This window comes from Erpetoichthys calabaricus, chromosome 11 (assembly GCF_900747795.2).
Source record: "Erpetoichthys calabaricus chromosome 11, fErpCal1.3, whole genome shotgun sequence".
NCBI classification, from domain to species: domain Eukaryota; kingdom Metazoa; phylum Chordata; class Cladistia; order Polypteriformes; family Polypteridae; genus Erpetoichthys; species Erpetoichthys calabaricus.
This window is the reverse complement of record NC_041404.2, coordinates 63,327,762-63,348,866: the sequence shown is the minus strand read 5'-3', so window position 1 is coordinate 63,348,866 and position 21,105 is coordinate 63,327,762. Positions and strand designations below refer to the sequence as shown.

Below are 21,105 nucleotides of genomic sequence, written 5' to 3'. Positions count from 1 at the left end.
ATGAGGCCTCAGTGCCACCTGAACTTGGGCATTAGTGGCATGAGATGGGCAGCGCCCTGTGGGTGAAGTCCTTCTTATTTCTGTGGCCGCCAGTCATGGCACTTGGTGCAGATTGTCCAGACAGAGGCCTCCTTGGCACTGTGCCCACCGTCCCGCTGTCCCCACAGTTAACTGAGGCCGATTTCGAAATGGAGCCGCTCTTTAGGCCGTTACAGCTGGCGCCTCTGGTTATCTCGACTGCGGCCCCCCGCGCTCGCCGTCCTCCTCTGCTATGAATAGCTTGTGGCTTTTTTGTCATCCGCCTCAGTGCGGCTACTTCTGCAACTGTGTGTCATGACAATGGCAGCTCCGGTCACAAAGCAGTGGAAACAGCAAAGACGTCCGCAAAGCGCCAAATCAAACGGCCGCGGCCCTCACTTGCATCATGGAAGGAAGGCGGGTGACATTTCAGGCCGAGCGTTAGAGGCAGATGACAGGCTGGGCAGAGTGAAAATGTCAAACTGAAGGCCACCAGGACCAGGCGGTGACAATGAGTGTTTTGAACCAGGAGTCCTGTCAGAAAGCAGGGACATAGGGACATACCACCACACTTGGAGATGGCATGATGGACAGCTCAGTCAGCCAGGACAAGAAACATCAGACAAAGCCCCCCATTCCTGGCCATCATCCAGCACGCTTACCCGTCACCTCTGACTGGCACAGACAGTCCCCAGCATTACGTCTATAAATGGTTCACTGGACCCCATATGGCAGCCCAATTCCTGTGAGGTGCCACTGCTGGCATCCCTTGTGCAGTTCACTAATAGGCTGGACGTGCATGACTCACCCACTGAAGTGAAGGGGCACCGGCAGGTGACGTCACACTGGGCACCACCCTGGTGACCCGATCAGCAGCTTGGGGTAATCTGACTACCCGGCCTGAGACACACAGTGAGGTGCCCCCCTAACTGCTCACCCCACACACCCGCACAGCTCGGAGTTTATACCACAGTGTGGTGGTCTCCTCTAGGGAGCCGGAGAGTGCCACCTAGTGGCAAATAGCCAGTGTGTGAAATACCCAGAGACAACAGGAGGTCCTGTCCCTGGCACTGTGGAACATACGACACAAAACCGTGAAGGAAGTGACGCACACAATCCGACTGTCACTCGGGTCAAAGCTCAGGGTCCAGGTGGGCACGCTGTCATTGCAAGTTAAACCTTCAGCAGAACTAAATGAGCCGGAAAACCGGTATGAAAAGGGCAAAGATCTCCCCGACCCCACATACCCCATCCTGCCACGGACCCCCTAAACCTCTTCAGTTGTGTAGTAAAGACACACGGGGCCGCCATTTATACAAAAGAAAGCTGGGGGGGTGAAGGTGTTTGTACCATCGCGGCTAATTGGTGGGCATTTTATGGACAGGCCGTTTCTCCAGTCCGTCACTCCATGTCACCTCTCCTCGTTCAAATGCTGTGGTGGTCACGTGTGTCTCCTGAGGACCCCAGCCGTGCGAGCGAGAACGTTAAAATACGAATACAAAGTAAAAAAGGGGTGCGTGGGGTCCACCTGTGCATCTCGCACCCCGACGTCTTACCAGCACTGCAGACTCGACTGAAACACAAACGCCCGGCTCATCTGATTGCCCTGCTGCTTCTACAGAGCTTGTGTTTACCGTGAAAGGCGCTATATACATAAGAGCCAGATGGGGGGGGGGGGCGGGCTGGACCTGGAGTGCCCATTAGAGCAGGCGTTCGGGGTCTTCTTGTCGGCCACATTTCAGCTCATTTCTGACACTCAGATGGTGGCTTCTATCTTGTGCCCGATGCTTGCCAGGCTCGACTCCAGGTGCCCCCATGATGAAGCAGCGAAGCCCGAGCTCAGCAGGTCAGACGCATACGTTTGCACAGCACAGACCACCACAGCCACGTTCAGCGTTCTGGACCCCTTCTCTGTCTCTGAGTGGTGACGCTTGAGTTAGCTTCCACCGCAGTGGCGATGCAAAGAAAAGAACTGAGAACTTGTGGTGGCGGTCAGTGAAGCCTATCTTGGCGCGCTCTCTAGAAGGAGCGTCTCGCCGCACCCGCATGTCTCAGAGGTGGGCACAGACACACCCAAACTCAGAAGTCTTTGAGGGGATCCATTTGTGTGTCAGCCCCTCGGCCTGCTGTTTTGCAGTCAAAACAAAAAAGTGAGGAAAAAGACGGCATCTCTAAAACAGCGGGCAGCACTCGCATGAATGGCAATGGCCACCGACAGGACATCATGACCGAACCACCCACTGAAAGCCCCATAATGAATGAATTAGCACAGTACAGCACTTTACATTGGTACTTCCACCACCACCAATGGGCAGCACCCACCTAGATCATGTGATCGCTCCAATCTTGTGCCAGTCTAATGACCACACAGAGAGAGAGTTAGCCAATAAAGGACAGCAAATGATTAAGGGGGCAGAATGGACAAGGCCATGGTGGGCAATTCAGTCAGGACACTTCATGCCCAGGGGCCACTTTATGACCTCAGCTTTGCGTCTCATCTGAAGGACGGTGCCAGTTTTAACAGCATGGCGCCCCACACAGAGACCACAGGGTAAGTGCACCCCAAGATGATGTTGGACTGAAGGACTGCCCAGGCTTGAGCTGGCTTAGCTTTAGAGGCGAGTGACCCCACAAATCTGCGGATGACACCACTGTCACTGGCCTGATCACCAGCAACAACCAGACAGAGACAAGCTCATCAGCTGCCCCAAAAGTGCAGGGTGCCCATCTGAGCACCAAACCAGGGAGCTGGAAAAACACCTGAGGAGGAGGAGGAGGAAGAAGAAGAAGAAGAGGAAGGTGGTTGAGCACGCTGCCTGTGACACTGCAGGGTGAGCAGCTTTAAGGAGGAGGGACCACTGGTGACGATTTGAAGTGCCCTGGCACCTTAGACGTCAGCACGCAGAATTCACTCAAGGACAGCGCTGCCTGTGTCAAGGTGCTATATGACCCAAGTGTGGGCCTGCATGGGCACAGTGCCCAGTCCACTATGACATCTCTGTCCTTGTCCTAAGGTGCGTTTCAAGTTTCAAACAGTCAGTTCAGCGGGACCACCTGTAATCATTCTGCTGAGCGGAGGGTACCCACCATTTCACTTAGTTTGGGGTCCGCGTCAGACTCGGCCCGCTTGTTGCTCCCACTGTTGTCATCGCCTTCATTTACGCCTTCCACTTCCGCTTCACAACAAGACCACCTGGGGTCAAGTCCTGGGGGCTGCCACAGTCGCTGGACATGCAGCTTACTGGACTGGCGATGCTAAACTGAACCCTGGTGTGTGTCTATGCGTTCACTACATGGCGCCTTGTGCCCGCTGCCTTCTGGGGTGGGCTCCCTGTGACCTTAGGAAGTGGACAGGCAGACCGTTTCTCCTGGCACTGCAGAGTGTTGAGTGAATTTGGCTCCCCATGACTATGGCGAGTGCTACACGTGAGGGCGGCTCACAGTGCCCAGCAGAGGTGCCCACCCTCTGTGTCTGCATCACATCGTGCTATGGCACAGGGTCACAGGGCATCACACGCAGAACAGGAGGGGGGGGCAGGCAGGACCCGTGCAGCCTTAGTAAGCCGGTGGCCGTCCTGACTGGTCCCTGTCCTCGGTCCTCCATACCGGACCACTGGCACTGGCACCAGATGCTTCCTCTGCACAGATCGCCGTTTCTCGTGTCACTCCCGTCGCTGCTCTGAGGAGACCCTTGGGTTCAGAAGTTTGCATGACAGCAAACGAACAAAAAGGCCTCAAGACGACATGAAGGACAAGTGGATGGCAGCTTCTTGGGGACAACAGCGCCAGGCACTCGGAGCACCAAGCAAATGACAGTCTGAGGGGGCAAAAAAGAAAAGCCCAGCAAGTCAAAGGGCAGAACTGGAAAGAAATAAATAGAAGCAGAAAAAGCAGAAGGAGCAAGCGGGAAACGCGAAGGGGAAGAACCTTCTAGAGCGGCGTTACCGCTTATGGTGGGCACTCGGCCTCTGCTGTGTCATCAAAACAGGCGGTGTGTTAAAATGGAGACGTCCATGGGGGTCCACTGCTGCCATTGTGCACGGCGTGTGCCTCATGAGACTCGGAGTCACGGCAGAGGACAAAGACCTTCATCTGCATGTCCAGTGGTGGCACTGACTCAAAGCGGGTGTCACCGGTGGTGTCATCTGCCAGTCGCCTGTTGTGAATTGGGCAGGAGAATCTTGGGCCGCGTGCCCGCCATCCACCAGGTCAGGTTACCGACTGTTGAGAGCTCAAAACGAGACACGGGACATGGTGGGGTGATCCCACGGACCCCCATGTGTGTTTTGCCATGGACCCCAAGACACACGAGCAGGCAGCAGGCCCTCCATGCCATCTTCTCAGTCTTTGTGTTATGAAAAGTGGCACCTGAGTGAGACTCACCAATGGTGGTGCCGGACAGTGGGGACATGTGACAGTGTCACTGGACTGTGCGTTCAGGACAATTAGGACCCCTCCATTACTGTTGCTCTAATATATAGCGCCTTTCACATCTACCTAGCTACCTCCTACAGAGCGTCATTTCTCTCAGTCACTAATGTCACCTTGTGCCCCCCTCTACCCACCACACAGCACCTCACCTACCTGCCAGTGCTGACATTTCACAGGACTCCACTAATAATAATAAATGGCACTTTTCTATTTTGATTTACTGACCACTTCATGCCCTTTTCCTGCCCCTCGCCTCCTCTCCCTGTTTAATCCATCCTGGCACCCTCTCTACCAGTCTATTATATGGCGCCTTTCCTATCTTTTCATTATGTAGTGCATTGAGACGGCCCCTCTGCCCGCCCCCCGTTTACCTGCTATATAGCGCCTTACCTACATTGAGCCCTTAGCCCATGATGTTAGGGCTTTGCCGCACTCTGCCCGCTGACAGTAAGGGCCCCGTAAGCCTCAGTGTGCCCATGATTGTGCCAGGCAGCAGTACAGGACCCCCCCCCCGCCAGTCTGAACAGCGCCCCCCCTGTCTGCCTGATGCACTCTGCAGGCCCAGCCTGGCTGCGACGCGCGACTTCCCTTCTTCTCGACCACAGACGTGCACAGGAAGCGGTGGAGGAAGTGAAAGGCTCATTTCTTCGAAGCCCACTTCTTTCTCTCCAGCCTTGGATCGAGGGTCCGTCTTCTGGATTTGAAGACTGCGGCGCTGACCCGCTCGACGCCTTCACGTGCAACAGGAAATCAAGTTTTGCTGAAAAAGGCCCGGTGCCCGTGGCATGGTGGCCGGCCTACACACTTCCTCCATGCAGCTATAAAGCAGCAGCAGCAGCCGGGGTGGTGCTCGACGCCAGGGAGCCATTTTCTTTGGGCTTCTCGCGCCGAGCGGCATGAGCGAGTGACTTGGCGAGGCAGGACCAGAGGACAAGGACGCACTCGCATTGTCACCATGAACTTCAGCCACGTCCCGAGCAGATCTGAGGTCACACAGTGGGGGCCAAGCCAGCTGGCGGACTACCTGAAGTCGGTGAGTGGGGCGTCGCGCAGGGCGGGCGGCGGAGTGGCACTCGGCCTACAATCCTCTCACATCTCCACAGGAAAGCTGGGCGCGCCGCTCTCATGGATGTGAACGTTTGAAAATTGAAAGGCCGACTAGCGGGTCTGTGCTGAAAGCTGCCACCGTGGTGCGTTGTGTTGTGCGTTGGCGCACTCGGTGGAGAGGGCGACTTTGTTGTTTCCGGTCGAAGGCAAAGTCGGACGACAAAGACGCAGAGAGACATTAAAGATGGATGCCTGTCCACCCATTGAGGCACAAGCCATCCATCGGTGGGCCGTGATGCGGGCGTAACTGGGGCACCAGGCTGAAGGGCACCTGATACAGTGCCTTTAAGAGGGCACACCATGGCAGTGAGGAGCTCTGAAATGGCGCGTGGGCACCAAATTAAACCAACTGGTTGTGTGTGCCCCCGGGCGAGTTGGCTGCCCACCATGACAGTCCTGGCCACCCCTTTGCTTCTCCCCGTGTTCATGTCGGACACGCAGCTGAAGGGGACTCTGTGGCTCTCTGCAGACACCAAGATGGGCCGACGGATTGAAACCTCAGCAGCACAAGGATGTGAGGACGGTGACTTTGGTGCCCCTGGGCGATTTGGGCAGCAGGCCGTCCTGAAGTCTCGCGACTGATGGCTGATGCCAAGTTAGGCCGAGCAGACAAATCAGGGCGGAACTCTGAAATGGGACCCCTGTGGCAAACCTAAAAACAAACGCAGTGACTGGCCTGGCACTGGGCAGCGGGTCCACAGTGGCTTAGGAGGTGCCATCGTCGAAGGCAGAAGCAGAAATCATTCGGCCACATTGAGCTGTGTCACCGACCATCGGCCACACGTCAAGGTGGAAACACAAGATGGTCTGCAATCCCCCTAAATTGGGGGCGGGCAGGTTGGGCAGCGCAGTGGGGTTCAAATGCCAGCCGTGCCCTCTGGAGTGGCTCACCACCTCTGCCTGCTTCTTCTTCTTATTGATGTCTTTATCTAAGATGACACCCAACATGTCACCGGGGTACCTCACGGCTGAAGCGACTTCCAGGTGGGCTTTGCTGTGAAATCTGACTGGGCTGCTCCTGGGTGGTTTTGGTTATGAAAGGCGCTATATAACATGGCCAGGAGGGTCAGTGTAGGGCGCGTATCCCACAATCCTGCTGCTCTGTTCAGTTCCACAGCTCTTAAGCCCAACTTGTTCTGCCATCTGCATGACTTGGTGGGCCAGCGTAGCCATCAGCCAAGTACTCAGTTGTACCCTCGGTCCACCAGAAGGCCCACTGCTCAGATGGTCCCAGAATTCTAATGGGCGTCTTCTGATTCTCGACATGATGGCAGAAGACTCGGCAAGCTGAACGGCGACTGACAGATGATGGGGGCACGTGGCAGGGTGCGGGCACCCCAGGTTCTGTTTATTTACCTAACTCCCTTTAATCCTCCCTCCCTACACACCACTGTCTTGTCAGCCTTTAGCTTTAGGATGCCCTCCATGATGCCCTCCATGACAGTCATGTGAGGATTTCACTGTTCATACAAAGTCTGTGCCCACTCACGTGACGCATGACATAAAACAGATAAGTGTGCTCTGCCAAGTGGGTGTGACAGTGTGCCCACCTAGGAGTGGCAGCAGCGCCCACTGGGTGGCACTTCAAAGTGGGTTACAGCCCCTTGAATTGTCATCAAGTACACTTTCCAGATGTCACTGTGTCACTTCTTGTCACTGTAAAGTTGACAAGACGCCGGCACGACTCTCTACGTCCCACTCAGGCCCACCGCTATCAAAATGAAAAGTGCACAGAACGACACGGCCAGCTTTGGGGTGCCAGTTATTAAAATGGGGGCTTCTGTACACCCTGAACCACACACTTCCTCGCCCGGCCTGCTGATAGGGACAGACAGACAGAGAAAAGAAGCCAATGGGCATGACTGGCAGTGCCCCTCCGCCCAATACTAGCTGAGGTGGTGTTGGCTGTCTAAGGAGAACCTGCGGCTCCTCAGGTGCCCCTCCTGCCCTCACAGCAGCGAGTGTTCGACGCCATGGGCTGCCCCTCCATTACCGACTTTCTTTCCACTTGGCTCTCCTCGTCGTGCGATCTGAGGGGCGAGCGAGATGCCCAGAGGTGTGTGCCCTCAGGTCCCCATCCTCCGCCAAACCCGCCAGCTGTTCTTCCAATAGTTCAGGTTCACCATCTGTGACTGGCACATTTTACTTTGGGTGACGCCTTGGTGACCCGTGACGATGTCTTTATCACATTTTTACAAACAGTCAGTCAGCCTGCTAATGAGGAAGACTCCGGTCTGAAAACAAACATCTCGAGGTTTTCTTCACTGAATAAGAAGAGTGGGGCTCACGTCACCCAAAGTAATGGGGGATGATGGCGAGTTCTGACCGGGGGCACCGACGCTGAGATACAAACTGAACAGCCATCATGTGCCCCTTGTGGGGGGTCAGGGGTGGTCCGGGCACAAATTCACTCCTCATGTAACAGTGCCATTAGTAACACTCGCTGGCCGGTCACAGTGCCACTTCTAAAGACCACCAGCCCCTTCCTGAATGATGCCACTCGTGTGGTGAAGCTGTAGAACTTTTACCCCGATGGTTTACGGGTCCCGGTGGTCCGAGTGGATGAGGGCAGAGCGCCGTTTTAGTCAGTCAGCCGAAATTGCTTTCAAATGATTTCCACTCAGTGATGTGCCAAGAAAGCCTCGCAGTCAATTCAGGTCAGTTTACTTGTGGGCAGCGCGGGCACAGACCACCGTGACGAGTCCTCGGCTCAAATGCAAGTGCAAACGTCACACGTCACTAAACACGGAGTCCGCTAATCAGACTCACAGGAATACAAAACGGCTGGACAGCGAGCATCACAAATGGCGCCCCCTCCATCACCAGACGGCTGCCCCCCGTGTGAGTGAAGGGAACCTTCCGGCTTCTGTAGGCCGACATGTCAGCGGCACTTTGTTGCATTTGTGTTGTTGAGTTTCAAAACGGGAGCTACGATGAACACGGGCGCCACTCTTCTCTGTTGATTCCTTTTTATATTTGTGAGGCTGAGCCACCGGGGGCCCACCGGGTCATCGTCATGTGCCAGTCCTGCCAGGTGAAGATGAAGAAGAAGCAGACAGCTGGAAAAATCCAGAAGAGAAGAAAATGAAGTGTGTTTAAAGTGGCACACCGGTGAAGGCCTGGGGACGGAGAGGTCACATTCTGGGCTGACAGCGTGTGACACTAAGCAAGTCACTTCACCTGCTTGCGCTGTCACTGGAAAAAAACCAAACCAAAATGTCACCAACTGCATCTCAAATGTCACCTTGGATGACGACGTCAGGCAAACAAGTTTAAGTGACAAATGTCCAATCACTTATTCTTTACAGAAGAATGGCGTGTTTACCTTCCAATAGATCCTTTAGTGGGGGCCAAGGATCTTGAAACGGGGCAGGGAGGGGGGGTTTGGGGGTCCGCTGCCCGCTTTAAACTAAACGCCATATCAGGCGGTGTCCACACTCGCTCCTCGACACTGTCGCGTTTATGTCGCCTTTTCTACAGCAACCGCACGCTGGCATGGGACACGCGGACACGGCAGGGCGCCGCGCACCTCCACCGCACTTCCACGAAGGCAAACACAGCCGATCACCTCAGCGCGGCGCTCTGCTCCCGCCCGCCCCACAAGCCTCCGCGGCGCACATGCGCCCTCCGCACATGCCGCCCATAATGCTGATTGGCTGATCGCCTGTCCGTCACGACTGTGACCCGGCTGAGTCCCCGAAAAGCGGAGTTCAACTCGAAATGTCAAAAAAAAAAAAAAGAAGCAAAAGTCAGCACGACAACGGGGGGGCGTGAAGAGCTGCGACAGGTGACGAACGAGTCCTAGCGCGCTGGAGACCATTTGGGCTCTTTATCGTGAACAGCCTTTCGGTTTGGTTTTTCTCTCTTTCCGGGACACAAAGTGAAGCCAAGCCGAGGGCAGGTGAGGGGCAGGCTGGCCACAGGGTCACGTGTGGCGACACAGAATGAGGGGCTCCAGGGCGGGGGTCCTGCCTTGCGCTCTGTGCTAGAGGGACAGGCGACCCTGGCTTGAGGCGCTCGTGTGACGTGGCGCTGGCTTTCACGTACAAAACCCAAAAGCTGAGCCGCCGGCAGTGGGCTCGTACAAGCTGCACTATTAAGACCCTCCAGCACACCCCCCGACCAGAAAGTCACCTGAGCGCAGTGGAGTCACACAGGGTGTCCACAGGTAACACGGCTGGGCTCATCTGCTGTGGTCGTGTAAGCATATTCAGCGTTAGGGTCCAAGGCTCTTACGCAGTCAGGGTGGTCTCTGCCTTGCCCCCAATGCTTGTTCCCTGCTCTGGTTAGAAGAATGGATGGATGGATGGATGTCAGAAAGCGTGCAATGCGTCTTCTCAGCTGCAGCCAATTACATCACGAAAATGAAACAAACCCACGCGGGGACAAACGGCTTGAAACTTCCACCAAAATGGCGGACAGCGTTTGGCATCCAATTGTCTGCCAGCTCCATCGAGCAGCTCGTCACTTCACCCACACGACGTGTAAAAACGACACACTCCTGGAACTGTGATTCTCTCCGTTAGGAACAAGCGGTGTGGCGCACGGTTTGGAGGTCTTTATAGTGACTTGCCAAGACTGCCTTTGTTACGGAGAGAGGAGCGCGTGCTCATCAATAGTGACCTCTAGGGGGCGCCACTGTGCCCACTTAGCTCAGTGCTGAGAATGCTGCCAGTGGTGCTCTGTACTCGTTAGCACAGGGGTAGCACTGCTGCCCCACATCAGGGAGACCAGGGTTCAAGTCCCAGAGACACGCCGGTGCGGTCAGGTGGTGTGTGTGTTCACCTGCCCAGGTGTTCTTCCTGCCTCCCTCGCACCTGATGGTGTTCGCTGTGACAGGCGCCAGCTTCCCTGTGACCCTGTCCTGTATAAGTGGCTGTATGGATGGTCTGCTTTAAGCCCACGGGTGGCGGGGGGCTGACAAGTACCTTCTCTGACTTTGTCATCGCTGAGGCCACAGACGAGGTGTCCTCTCATTTGTGTTGTTGCCCAGGTCTGAGTCTGGACGCTCATGGGGTAAGCGTGCTTTGAGCCTGGTAAAGGCGCTATACAAATCAAATGTACCCCCATGCACCTTTTCCAGGGCTCACACAGTCCTGGCCATCTTATCCCTGATTTCCCGGACTTGCGTTTGGTGGCAGGGGTCACATGTCACTCGTCTTTGGTAACACGTATCCTGTGACTGAGATTCTGAAAGCTGCCTGCAGCTTTTACTTCACACATTATAAACTTGGGTAGCAGGCCTGGGCACATCTCCAGAAAAGCACTGCAGGCATTAAGAGGGTTTTAAGATGGCAGAAGCGCCAGTGTGCCACCATTGAGTTGGCGGCTCCCGCCTTGTCGCCTCTTTATTGCTTTGTGCAGATCAGTGAGAGCGCCTTAGTGGAGGGACTTAATGGGACTTGGTGCACAGGGGGGCACACAGCAGCATTTAATAATGGAAGAAAATGACTAAGGGAGCGGGCGAGGAAAATGAAATCTCCTCCAGCAGATGGCAAATGGTGTGCCGCTAGAATGAGGTCATTACTGCCGAGTGAGACTGTACAGTGTGCCAGCGTGCCACCATCACCCTGGATATTTTAATTGAAGAAAGTCCTACAGGGCAAGGCAGAGGAGAAAACAGGGTGGCATAGCAGTAGGCCGTGCAGAACATGACTGGCACCAGACGAGTCATTTGCCCTGCCCGGACAGCGCCCAATGTGTAAAAACGTAAAGCGCCTTGAGGGGACGTTCAGCGTAGAGAAGTGGCTGCAGAAGACGCGGGGTGACGGGTCGCTCAGTCTACCCTTTGGCGTTTTAATGGCCCCTTTGTGGATAATTCCCTGTTGTTTTATTGTGCTGTTATCCTCATTCGGACCCCTGTGTGACCCCCAGATTTCAGGCCCCCCATTTTCTTTTGTAACTTTTCCACTTTTCACTCTGAACGTCTGCTCTCAAAGGGAAGATGGCCTCGTTGGTTTCTGCAGGGAAGTCCCACACACGTCTGGATAGGGGCCGGGAATCTTAACTCCAACCGGCAGGGCACAGTGGCACAGCTGTCACCCTCACAAGACATTTGATTGTTGAGTGGCCCCACCTGAGTGCAGGTATGGGCCCGTCCAGGGTGGGTTCCTGGGTCAGACTCTGCCCCTGTGGCCCTCCCTTCCATAAAGTCCTGAAAACCATTAACACCATTTTATAGCACCTTTCAAAGAGTCCAGTCACTGGTGCCAGCCCTCTATATGCCAGGCAGTTCTGAGTCCAACAGGGTGACCTGCACTAACAAACGGGGCCCTCTGGGCACAAACATCTGCCGACGGTAGATCAGTGAACTCTTCGAGGACTTTGTGAGGTCGGCTGGGAATCGGGCTCCCAAAATGGGCTCCGGGGAAACTGGAAGGTTAGGCGAGAATGTGCGGGCGGAGTGTGCGGAGAAGAGCCGACTGGGCAGCGTCGCTCAATCCGTTAACTGACTATTGGTGCCACCTTTGGGCAACGGCAGTAAATAACTGGAAAACAACTGAGTAAGATGCCCACCCCAGGATGCCAGATGAATGTAAGGGACATCCTGTCTTTGCTCAGAGGGTCCCCTCTTTCCTCACCTCAGGCACCTTCAGCTTTATCTTGGAGGTCTGTCACACAGTGTCCTCATTTGGCACCAAGTGACGCCCGCTGGGACATCCAGGGATCGGTCGACTCCCTTTGTTAGCAGGGTGAACTTGTGGCTCGCTCGTGCACTTGCTTTTGTTAGCGGGGTCTGGACCTGCGGCCCCCTCGTCCAAGTCCAATACAGGACAGTTTTCTGCCACTCCAGTCCTGCACCCGTTGCCCTTGCAAGTAAGAGGGGCTTCTCCAGCCACGGGGTCTCCAGAGAGCAGATGTTACGACCGGGTGGAGCGTGGAGAGCTTGACAGGGGGAGCCCAAAGTCTTGCCATTGGGGTCTTGGGTGGGCACAGGACCACCTTTTTTGGTTGACTACCATAAAGGCCGCCAGTTGTTGAGTTTGGCTCTTTGTTTGAGCTTGGGTATTTAGATGGCACCTCTAGGATGTCACTTGGCTTGTGACCCATTGTTTTATCTGAGGTGACTGACAATGTTTGAGCTACAGTTGGTGGCACTTTTTACAACTGGAGCATAGGCAGGTGGCGTGACTTGCTTGCTGTCACATAGTGGTGTCTGAGGTCCAAAGCCTTACCCAGTGTGCCACACTGCCAGCCCCGATTGTCAGAACGGGCCCCGTCAAGAAGAAGCCGATTTTGAGCGTTTTAAGCCAGAACTTGAATAATGCCAGTCTGTCATACAAAGTTCCCCAGGTGATGCTGACACATTGACAAAAGCCCCCTGGGCGTGACTACCCTGTGGTCACTGGCTGAGTCTGTCACCACACGGTTGGCGCCCAGCTGTGCATTTTCAGCAGACATTTGTCACCAACCCCTCGCTTCTTGTCCTTCCACACATTAATGTCAGTGAAACAAGGGCACCCCCAAGTGAGCTGACGTCCCAAAGCCAGAGGGGTCCGGCTGCAGACCACCGGAGCCTTGGGAGGATCTTCATTGAAGAGCCAATCAGATTACACATTTGTATCACATAGTTTAAGTAAACCCACAGCGCTACATGACACGCCCACTATGAGGCACGCCCACTCGCCAGTCATCAGATAACTCCTCCCACAACCCTGAACTGTTAGATGAGATGTGCCCGCAAGATGACTGGGCACATCGCGTAACATCACTGGCGTGCAGCACCAAAGCCCACCAGACATCTGATTGGCTCCTCAATGGTGCAGAGCACTCGCCTTCTGCAGTTTGACTCTACTGGTGCCCAAAGCACGGGAGCCAAACGAGGCCTGTGGTAGCCCAAAGTTGTACAGAGCCCGTGGGTAGCACCGCTGTGATTGGCTGCAGGCAGGCCACGCCCCATGCCACACCTCCACGTCACTGTTTTACTCCGGCCTCTCAATTCCAAGGCTGCTCCATTGAACTCGGCCTCGACGGTGGGTCGCCGTTCCTCCGAGTTGTGTGGGCTTCCTCAGGACATCACTGGAGCCACTTGTTTAGACTGTTCAGGTGGGCATCCAAACAGAACACAACAGGAGCTGAGCATGCCATCCATTACTGCTGCCAGGACAGCCATTCTTGAACTGGCATCTCAGCTCCTCCTGGTCTCCTTCCACGACTTGGTATACTGCACGAGATGAGCTCCACGTGGTGGGAGGGCTGCTGCACGGGCAGCGTGGCAAGGGTGGGCGTTTTGTCTCTTTAGTCGTATTTGAGTTTCGATGTGCAGCCCTGATGAGTCTCCATTTCTTCTTTTTGCAGATGAACCTGAAAGACTGCGACAAGGTCGTCAAGAAGCACAACATCAACGGGCACCGCTTCCTGGTAAGTAGTCTGCCAAAGGGCACTGAGTCACCGTCCTGCCATTAGACTCGGTCAGAGCACCCAGCGTCTGGCTGCCATCGGCCGCAAACTAGGATGAAGTGGGCCTCAATCAGTGACAGGACCACTCGGAGCTCCTCGCGTGTCGTTGGGGCGGGGGGGGGGCACCGCACCGCACCACACCACACCACTTGACATGCTATGCCAGCATTCAACAGGGACCCGAGGTGACGGGAGCCGTTATCAGCATATCCACATCCATCTGTCTTCCTGTTTACTTATTGCGTGTGCTACAAAGAGTCCTGGCAGCACCACCTCCTGGCAGAGAGACGTCAGTTGTGCCACCCTTAATGGCCACGTGGCACTGAGTGAGTCATTTTGGCCACCAGGATTACAAAAGCAAGAAAGGAAGTGCAGTGCAGCGTGCTGCTGTGGAGAGGCACTATATATACAGTGACAACAGCACCCTCCGAGCATGTGACAGCGAGTGACTTCAGACTGTCCACACGAGGAAACAAATGAGCATCACACTATATAGCGTCACAAAGCCTAACAGCCAAGTCAGAATGTGACCCCGACAGAGTGACGTCGTCACCCCCAGGGTTGGCAGCGTGCATACGGAGCACACTCTCAAAAGGCGCTATATAGTGACACGACTCTGACCACCTCTCAGTATTCCCAACATGGAAGTGACTTTGAAGAGGCGCTATATTGTGACATGCCTCTGTGTCCCTCTGAACTCAGTGTCACCACGACTGAGTCATGTCACCTCTTAGCGCTCACACTGTAAACGTATGGAGGCGTCTCTCCCAGAACTGTAAAGCGACCTGGCATGTTTACTGTGGAAAGGCGCCATACACTGTCACATAGCAAATGCCAGGCGAGACGCCGCCTCGGTGGCAAACCAGCACAGCAATAGTGGGAAAGGGGCGGGGCTTGACAAGGCCACCACGGAGTCACCAAGTGAGCTTTGTGCGGCTTTGGGACATCAAGGAGGCCACCACAGAGTGTCCTGTGACAGCAGCTGCTCTGAACTTCTGGACTGGACGGTCCGGTGGAGCTGCAGGCTGGCCGACATTCAGGACCACCGATTAGGGAGGAGATGTAGCAAGTGCCACCTGCTTACTTTCTTGGATGCCCAGCCTTGAGTGGCACCATACATGGAAGTCAGACAGGGAAGCAAAAGGTCCCGGGTTCAAGGTGTGATCTTGACAAAGTCGAGACAGACGGGCACTTGGGACTTAAGTTTGACTTTCCGAGATTCTCGTCGAGTCTCAAGTGACCAGAAAGCCATTTAGTGACCTCCTCAACGCTGGACTTGAGGACAAGATGGCCTTAGCACGTGTGCTGCGGTCACATGGGGTGTAATAAACCAAAGGAAAAGGCAGGGATGGCACGAGGGGCACCTGGACCACAGCCTGGATGGGACATCAGTCCACGGCCCCGGCCGGCAGAGGGTACACGAGCAGAAGGGTCACTGCCTTGACCCCCACGTGGTGTTGCTTTGTCCTTCATCACCTCACCATCGTCCTCTTCTTCTTTCATTCCAGGAGCTCTCCGAGAACGACCTGCAGAAGTTCCCCAAGACGCACGCCCCGTGAGTAGACCAGGGCGGGTGGGACACCGAGGGGTCAACGCTCCCAATGACTCCTCAAAATGAGGGTCACATTGGCCACCCCACTGCATGGGGTGTCATGATTTAGTGTCAGTCATTCACCTGCATCTCCAGTGCCCCCCCCCCCCCCCCAGCATGCCCCAGAGGGTCTTATTGGCCTCTGAAATCTTGTTGGCATTCAGACGAGGGGGTAAGTGTCCCCCTTGCCCCAAGAAGCAGATCCTCCTACACGTCCCACCGCTCACCTCTCATCTTTAAGACTGGTCACATGACTGCCAGGGTCGCCCCCTGCTGGGCAGAGATGAACCTGCATGGGTAGCCAATCTGCCAACACCCAGACCAACCACATTGTGCCCATTCTGTGCCATTTAGTGTCCTCCAGTCTACATAAGTGATGCTGTGTGACACGCCCGCTCACTTTTGTCTTTGTCCACGTGCCCACCTCACATTTTCTGGTCCTAAAGCCCCCCTCACACTCGTTGAAGATTTAGATTCAGCAGACAGTTGTCATTTGTTGAGGTGTTCAGACTCCCCCAGGGTGTCTTACTGCCCAGTTCCTGCCCCATCAACTAAGACTGGACCCTCCAGGACCGTCATGTGTGCCCCTCAAAACCAGTTGCCAAACCAGTCTATGCATGCCCAGGACCCCTAGGTGGCGCAGGCCACGTACATCAGATGCACAAGGAGGGCAGATATATGGGCACTGCTAGCCCACCGCTCTCTGGTCTCGTGGCTGTCATCTGTGTCCCCATGCAGGGAGTCCCTGTGAGGGTCCAATACTTGTGCCTGGGCTTTACAGCTGTACCCTGGTAGTGCCATTTGCTGTGGACTGTGTACCCCAATGCCATGCAGAGACGAGAGGGCAGCACTGCAATGCTGGAACACCAGGCTTGGCCTGGCTGTGCTGGAGTGTCGCCAAGATGCCCACAGCCTGGCCTGTTGGATGGCACTGTGGCTAATAAACACTCAAAGGGAGGCTGCAGTGCCCATTACCCACAGCAGCCTGGCACAAGTCCTTTTGGTTGTGGCTCACTTGACCTTCAGTGTTTGTCGAACGTGTTGGGCACTGTGGTCTCTGCCCGACTGTCACGTGAGGCGCGTTGGCGTCGTCGGAGGGTTTTTTTTTTAGTCTGCCATAAACGGCTGACTTCACTTTTGATGTTCACCTCGATTGAAAGCTGCGTGCCCGTGCCATCTGCTATTATGCAAGGAGCAAAACTTGAAATGGAAACTTGCGACACATCCGGTGTGCTTGTGGCAGGGCGATGTGACGTCACAGGCAGGTCACATGGACCCTGTCAATGTCACAAATCCTTCTGGCTCTTTATTCAGATCACACAGTGGGCAAGGAGGGCAAAAGGGGGGCCGGCAGGTCTGAGTCAGTGCCTGGCAGTCAGGAGCTAAAAACACACACAAAAAATAAATACAAGAAAGACACCTGGGCAGCACCATAAGGTGCCCACGTCACTGGGCCATGTGCCCCATCATCAGCTGGCACAAACAGCACAATGTATAACTCAGTGGAAAAAAGTAAAAGGTGACACATATGGGTGTGAGCCCCCCGAGCTTGAAAATGGATGGTCACGGTCAGGGTGCCAGCTCCTCACTGGGCACAGAAGGTGAGGGGATGAGGGTGTTGCACAGGGAGAAAGTGTAGTGAGGCCTGCAGGGGCCAACTTGGACCTTAAAAGGGATTGAGGATGGCAAGTAAAAGATAAAAGCTGCAGGGCAGACAGCAGGTAGGTAGGCATGAAAGGCGCTATATATGAGGGCAGACTGGCAGACAGAAATGACAGACAGAGGGAGACAGGAAGGGAAATACGTACAGAGCAGTAACCGACGTCAAAAACTGAAATGAAAGGCGCCATATAAAGAGGGAGCGGTGAAGGGGACATTTACAGGGCAAAGGCGCAGATCTGAAAAGCGAGATACGGCATGAAAGGCACAGTATGATGGACAGACAGGAACGAGGCGGCCGTACATACTGTATATAGTGCCTTTCAGGTGTAGCGTGAGATATGAAAGGCGCTATATGGGTCATGAACTAGACTGCCCTTCACGTCTAGTTAAAAACCGAAAAGCGCTATATAAACGCAGAGAGATGTGAAAGGTGACCTGCAACAGGGACTGATGGCCATGAAAGGCGCTATATGGGATAACAGGCAGCCACTGTATAACTGTATAGAGATGGGTGGAGTCAGAACAGGTAGCTGTGAAGACATTAAATGGACACAAAGACTCGAAAAGCGCGATGTAAATGTGGGCACAGAACAGAGACTACACACGCAGTGGTGCGGCCAGGTGAAAGGCGCTATACAATCAGGTGGGCCATTTCACTGTCCTGCCTGCCCACCCCTTTAGCCTTGACCAGCAGCGCGCCTGCACTGGATGCCAGCCCCCCGGCTGAGGTACACCCCACATTAGCACAGGCTGCCCGCCGTTCTGCCCGTGTACCTTGGCATCGAGTCTCTGATCCCCCAGTGCGTTGGCCAGTCATTTCCTGTGGACGGTGGGCTCAGATGGCCGCTGGCTGGAACTTTTTTTTTCTTTGTTCACAGCTTAGTTACTCGTCTTTGCATCGAAATCAAAAAAAAGGAGGACCGCCGAGGCTTTTTCAGCAAAAAGTAAGTGCTGTTCTCGTTGCTTTGCCACCTCCTCGGTGCCCTCACGACACCCACTAACCAAGATCCTCTTCTTCACACAGGCCAGCAGCTCCGAAGTACCAAGAGCAAGGTAAGCAGGCTGATTTCTCGTCAAACTATCGGGCACAAGGCAGGTGCCAACCCAGGAGGTGGTGCCAGTCCATGACACTCACATGGGGCCGATTTAGGACCAGCAGCTGGTCTGTCACCCAGGTGACAAGCAACTTCCAGTGAGTGACGGTGGGGATACATGTGCCCCCTCCAGGGTGGTCCTGCAGTCACAGGCTTACCTTCTGGTCTGTTTATGTGTCTCCCAGCACATGAAGACTACCTAAACAAACAGCGAGGTCCAGCAGCTCTCTGGTGTCCCCCACCTCAGTGGGCTTTATGCCCAAGGTGTCCTCAGAAAGGGGGGCACAGTGCCCCTCGATAGCTTCTTGCTTTACTGCACCCCAGAGCTGCTGGTGGCCCGTCAGCCTTTCACTAAATGCAGCAGATCCACTACAGGGGACCCTCTGCCGGCTGGGTGTGACACCTTAAGGGAGGCCTTGTGGGGCTGTGATCTGCTGGTCACTCTCTCGCTCTCCTGGGGGTCCCGCCGACTGTAACTCCGACCCTTGTTGGCCGGTCAGCACACAGCATTCTTAGCACTGCAGCCCCTTCCCCCGACGTGTGAACCTGACCCTGGGTGGGAGGCCAGTCTGTCACAGGAGCCGCTGACACTCCCACTCACACTGACCGCTCACCCTGAGAGCTGACCCCGAGTTAGGTAAAACTTGGGAGGGCCACGCTGTGAGAGAGAACACTAAGCTGAGCCCCTTGGGGTCCACTTGGTCACCATGTTGGTCACTAACCACCGTTGTGTCTTTCATTGTCTCCTTTCTTACAGAATGCATGCAAGACGAAGCCGGCTGGGACTCGGAGGAATTTGTGAGTTGTGCTCCGTCCTCTTAGTGAGGGGGCCTGAGGCGGTAAAGACCACCGTGACGTGAGGGGGAGGCCAGACGAGCTGAGGGAAAAGCCGCAGCCCGAATGAGTGGCAAACGTCACCAAAGACAAACAAAATGGGCACTGCCATCTTACATGGGAATGGCACATGACTGGCAATGGGCGTGGCAACTGCAAGCAACAAAACAGGGCAGTGTAACTGTGACAGCCTGGCCATGACAGTCACGAGGGGGGCTGTGAGAAAGTATATGCCCCCTTCCTGATTTTGTCAGTTTTTGTGTCTTTGTTGAAATAAAAAACGCTTTAGATCTTCAGATGAAATGTAATCCAGTGTCAGTTCTGAACTGCAGTTTACGATTTTGAAATCCTAAAGTTACCCAACACCTGCCTTGCCCGTGTGAAAAGGTAATTGCCCCCTTTATTTACTCCCTCAAACAACAGATAATCTGAGTCAGCTGACTGAACACAGCCAGTCCTGTTACTTTAAAGCCCACCGTTTTTTGACCCTCACCGTGAGAGTGAAGTCCTCACCAGAAGAACACCATGGGTCCTCAATCAAAGGAAATTAAAGAAGAAAAAGGCTGTTGAAGACTACCAGTCAGCACAAGGTGACAAAACGTTTGTAAGGCGCCACAGTGGCAGCCATCATGGAGAACAAGTGGAGGATCTTCCGTTCCAAAATGACCTCAAAGGCGCCGCGAGGATCCTAGAAGACCACCCAAAGCCCCGCCGGTCTCTCCAGTTCCAGACTAAAGACTGTGGGAGAGGAGCACAGAAAGACCCGGATGATTCCCAGACCTTCGTGAAGAATGACAGACAAGTCAAAAGGTGAACTCCGTGGATGGCAAAGGGTCCGCAGGCAGAAGACCAGAGCCACAATAAAAGACGGCGCTGCTGCTGCGGCAAGGTGGGGCTCTTTGGAGGACCTGCCGCTGCTGAAGGTTCAGCCATAAATTGTGTACTTGAGCAGATTATCCTCACAGAGAACGTCTGCTCCTCTGTCTGTGAGCTGAAGCTGAAACGTCACTGGCTTTGTGCCGCAGGGTGACGAGCCAAAGCACAATGGCAGGTCAGTAACTGAGTGGCCCGATGACCTGAGGTGAGCAGTTGATGCCCACAAACCCACCAACCCAAGAGTCTGAATGAAGAGCGGCTTGTGTGGAAGAACAAGTGTGCTGCAGCCAAGGGTCGAGGCAATGGGGGCAAAGACTTTTTCACATGGATACCTCAAATGGAGGAAGTCGTCCACTCAGGTTCTCTTTCTGTAATGACGCATTTTGTCTGAAGGTCTCAGGCCATTCACTGTGCCAACTATGGGTGGGGGGAGATGTGATCAGGAAGGGGGCAATGACTTTTTCACATCGCTGTACAAAACACACCAAGTGGCGTTGCCAGAGCTAGGAAGGGCTGCCTTGGGGGTGGGGGTCCTAGAAACAAGACGTGATACGGCCCACCGGGGTGCTGCCCAAGGCCACAGTGATGTTGTGTTGTTTCCTTTTGAACCCCAAGCAGAGAGGGAGCGCTAACCGCTTTTCTGGTTGCTTCCAGGAAGACGACGATGACTACGAAAGCCCAGATGCAGAAGACGACATTGGCAGCGATGGAGATTACGAAGACCCAACCGAAGATGGCGAGGGGGAAAGTGACAACGAGTACGAGCCACCGCCTGTCGAGCCCAATGAGGAGCAGCAGAGCAGGATTCACGCGGCCAAGCCCATCAGCAACAATGCCGACTACATTGGTGAGATGCCAAGCACGAGCCTTCACCCTTCATAAACTCCAAATTCTTTAAAGAAAGCCAGCAAACCAATCATTGTTGACTGTGCCCTCAGATAACCCGAGCCGGGCACCTTCCATGAAGATGGCACCAAGTCAGCCCCCCATTCCTCCTCAGCGGCCAGGATCCCTGCCAGGCGGCCGCACCAACGTGAGTATCGCCTGTGGCAGAGCCCATTTTGTGCCTGCTCTTGTTCCCGCATGTCCTCA

General features: G+C 54.7%; 1 protein-coding gene across 2 annotated transcripts in view; it reads left to right on the top strand.

Moving 5' to 3' along the window:
• Positions 1-5,061: 5,061 nt before the first annotated feature.
• The window catches only part of lcp2a (lymphocyte cytosolic protein 2a), a 36,865-nt gene continuing 20,821 nt past the window's right edge, over positions 5,062-21,105 (top strand). Inside the window, exons 1-8 of one of the 2 annotated variants that reach the window (XM_028813201.2) lie at positions 5,062-5,482; positions 13,855-13,917; positions 15,465-15,511; positions 18,088-18,153; positions 18,234-18,262; positions 19,061-19,101; positions 20,668-20,860; positions 20,952-21,046. In XM_028813201.2, the coding sequence (XP_028669034.2) occupies positions 5,405-5,482; positions 13,855-13,917; positions 15,465-15,511; positions 18,088-18,153; positions 18,234-18,262; positions 19,061-19,101; positions 20,668-20,860; positions 20,952-21,046 (612 nt within the window). In that variant the 5' untranslated portion in view covers positions 5,062-5,404. The remainder of the gene's footprint in view (positions 5,483-13,854; positions 13,918-15,464; positions 15,512-18,087; positions 18,154-18,233; positions 18,263-19,060; positions 19,102-20,667; positions 20,861-20,951; positions 21,047-21,105) is intronic. The other variant, XM_028813199.2, reaches the window with a different exon arrangement.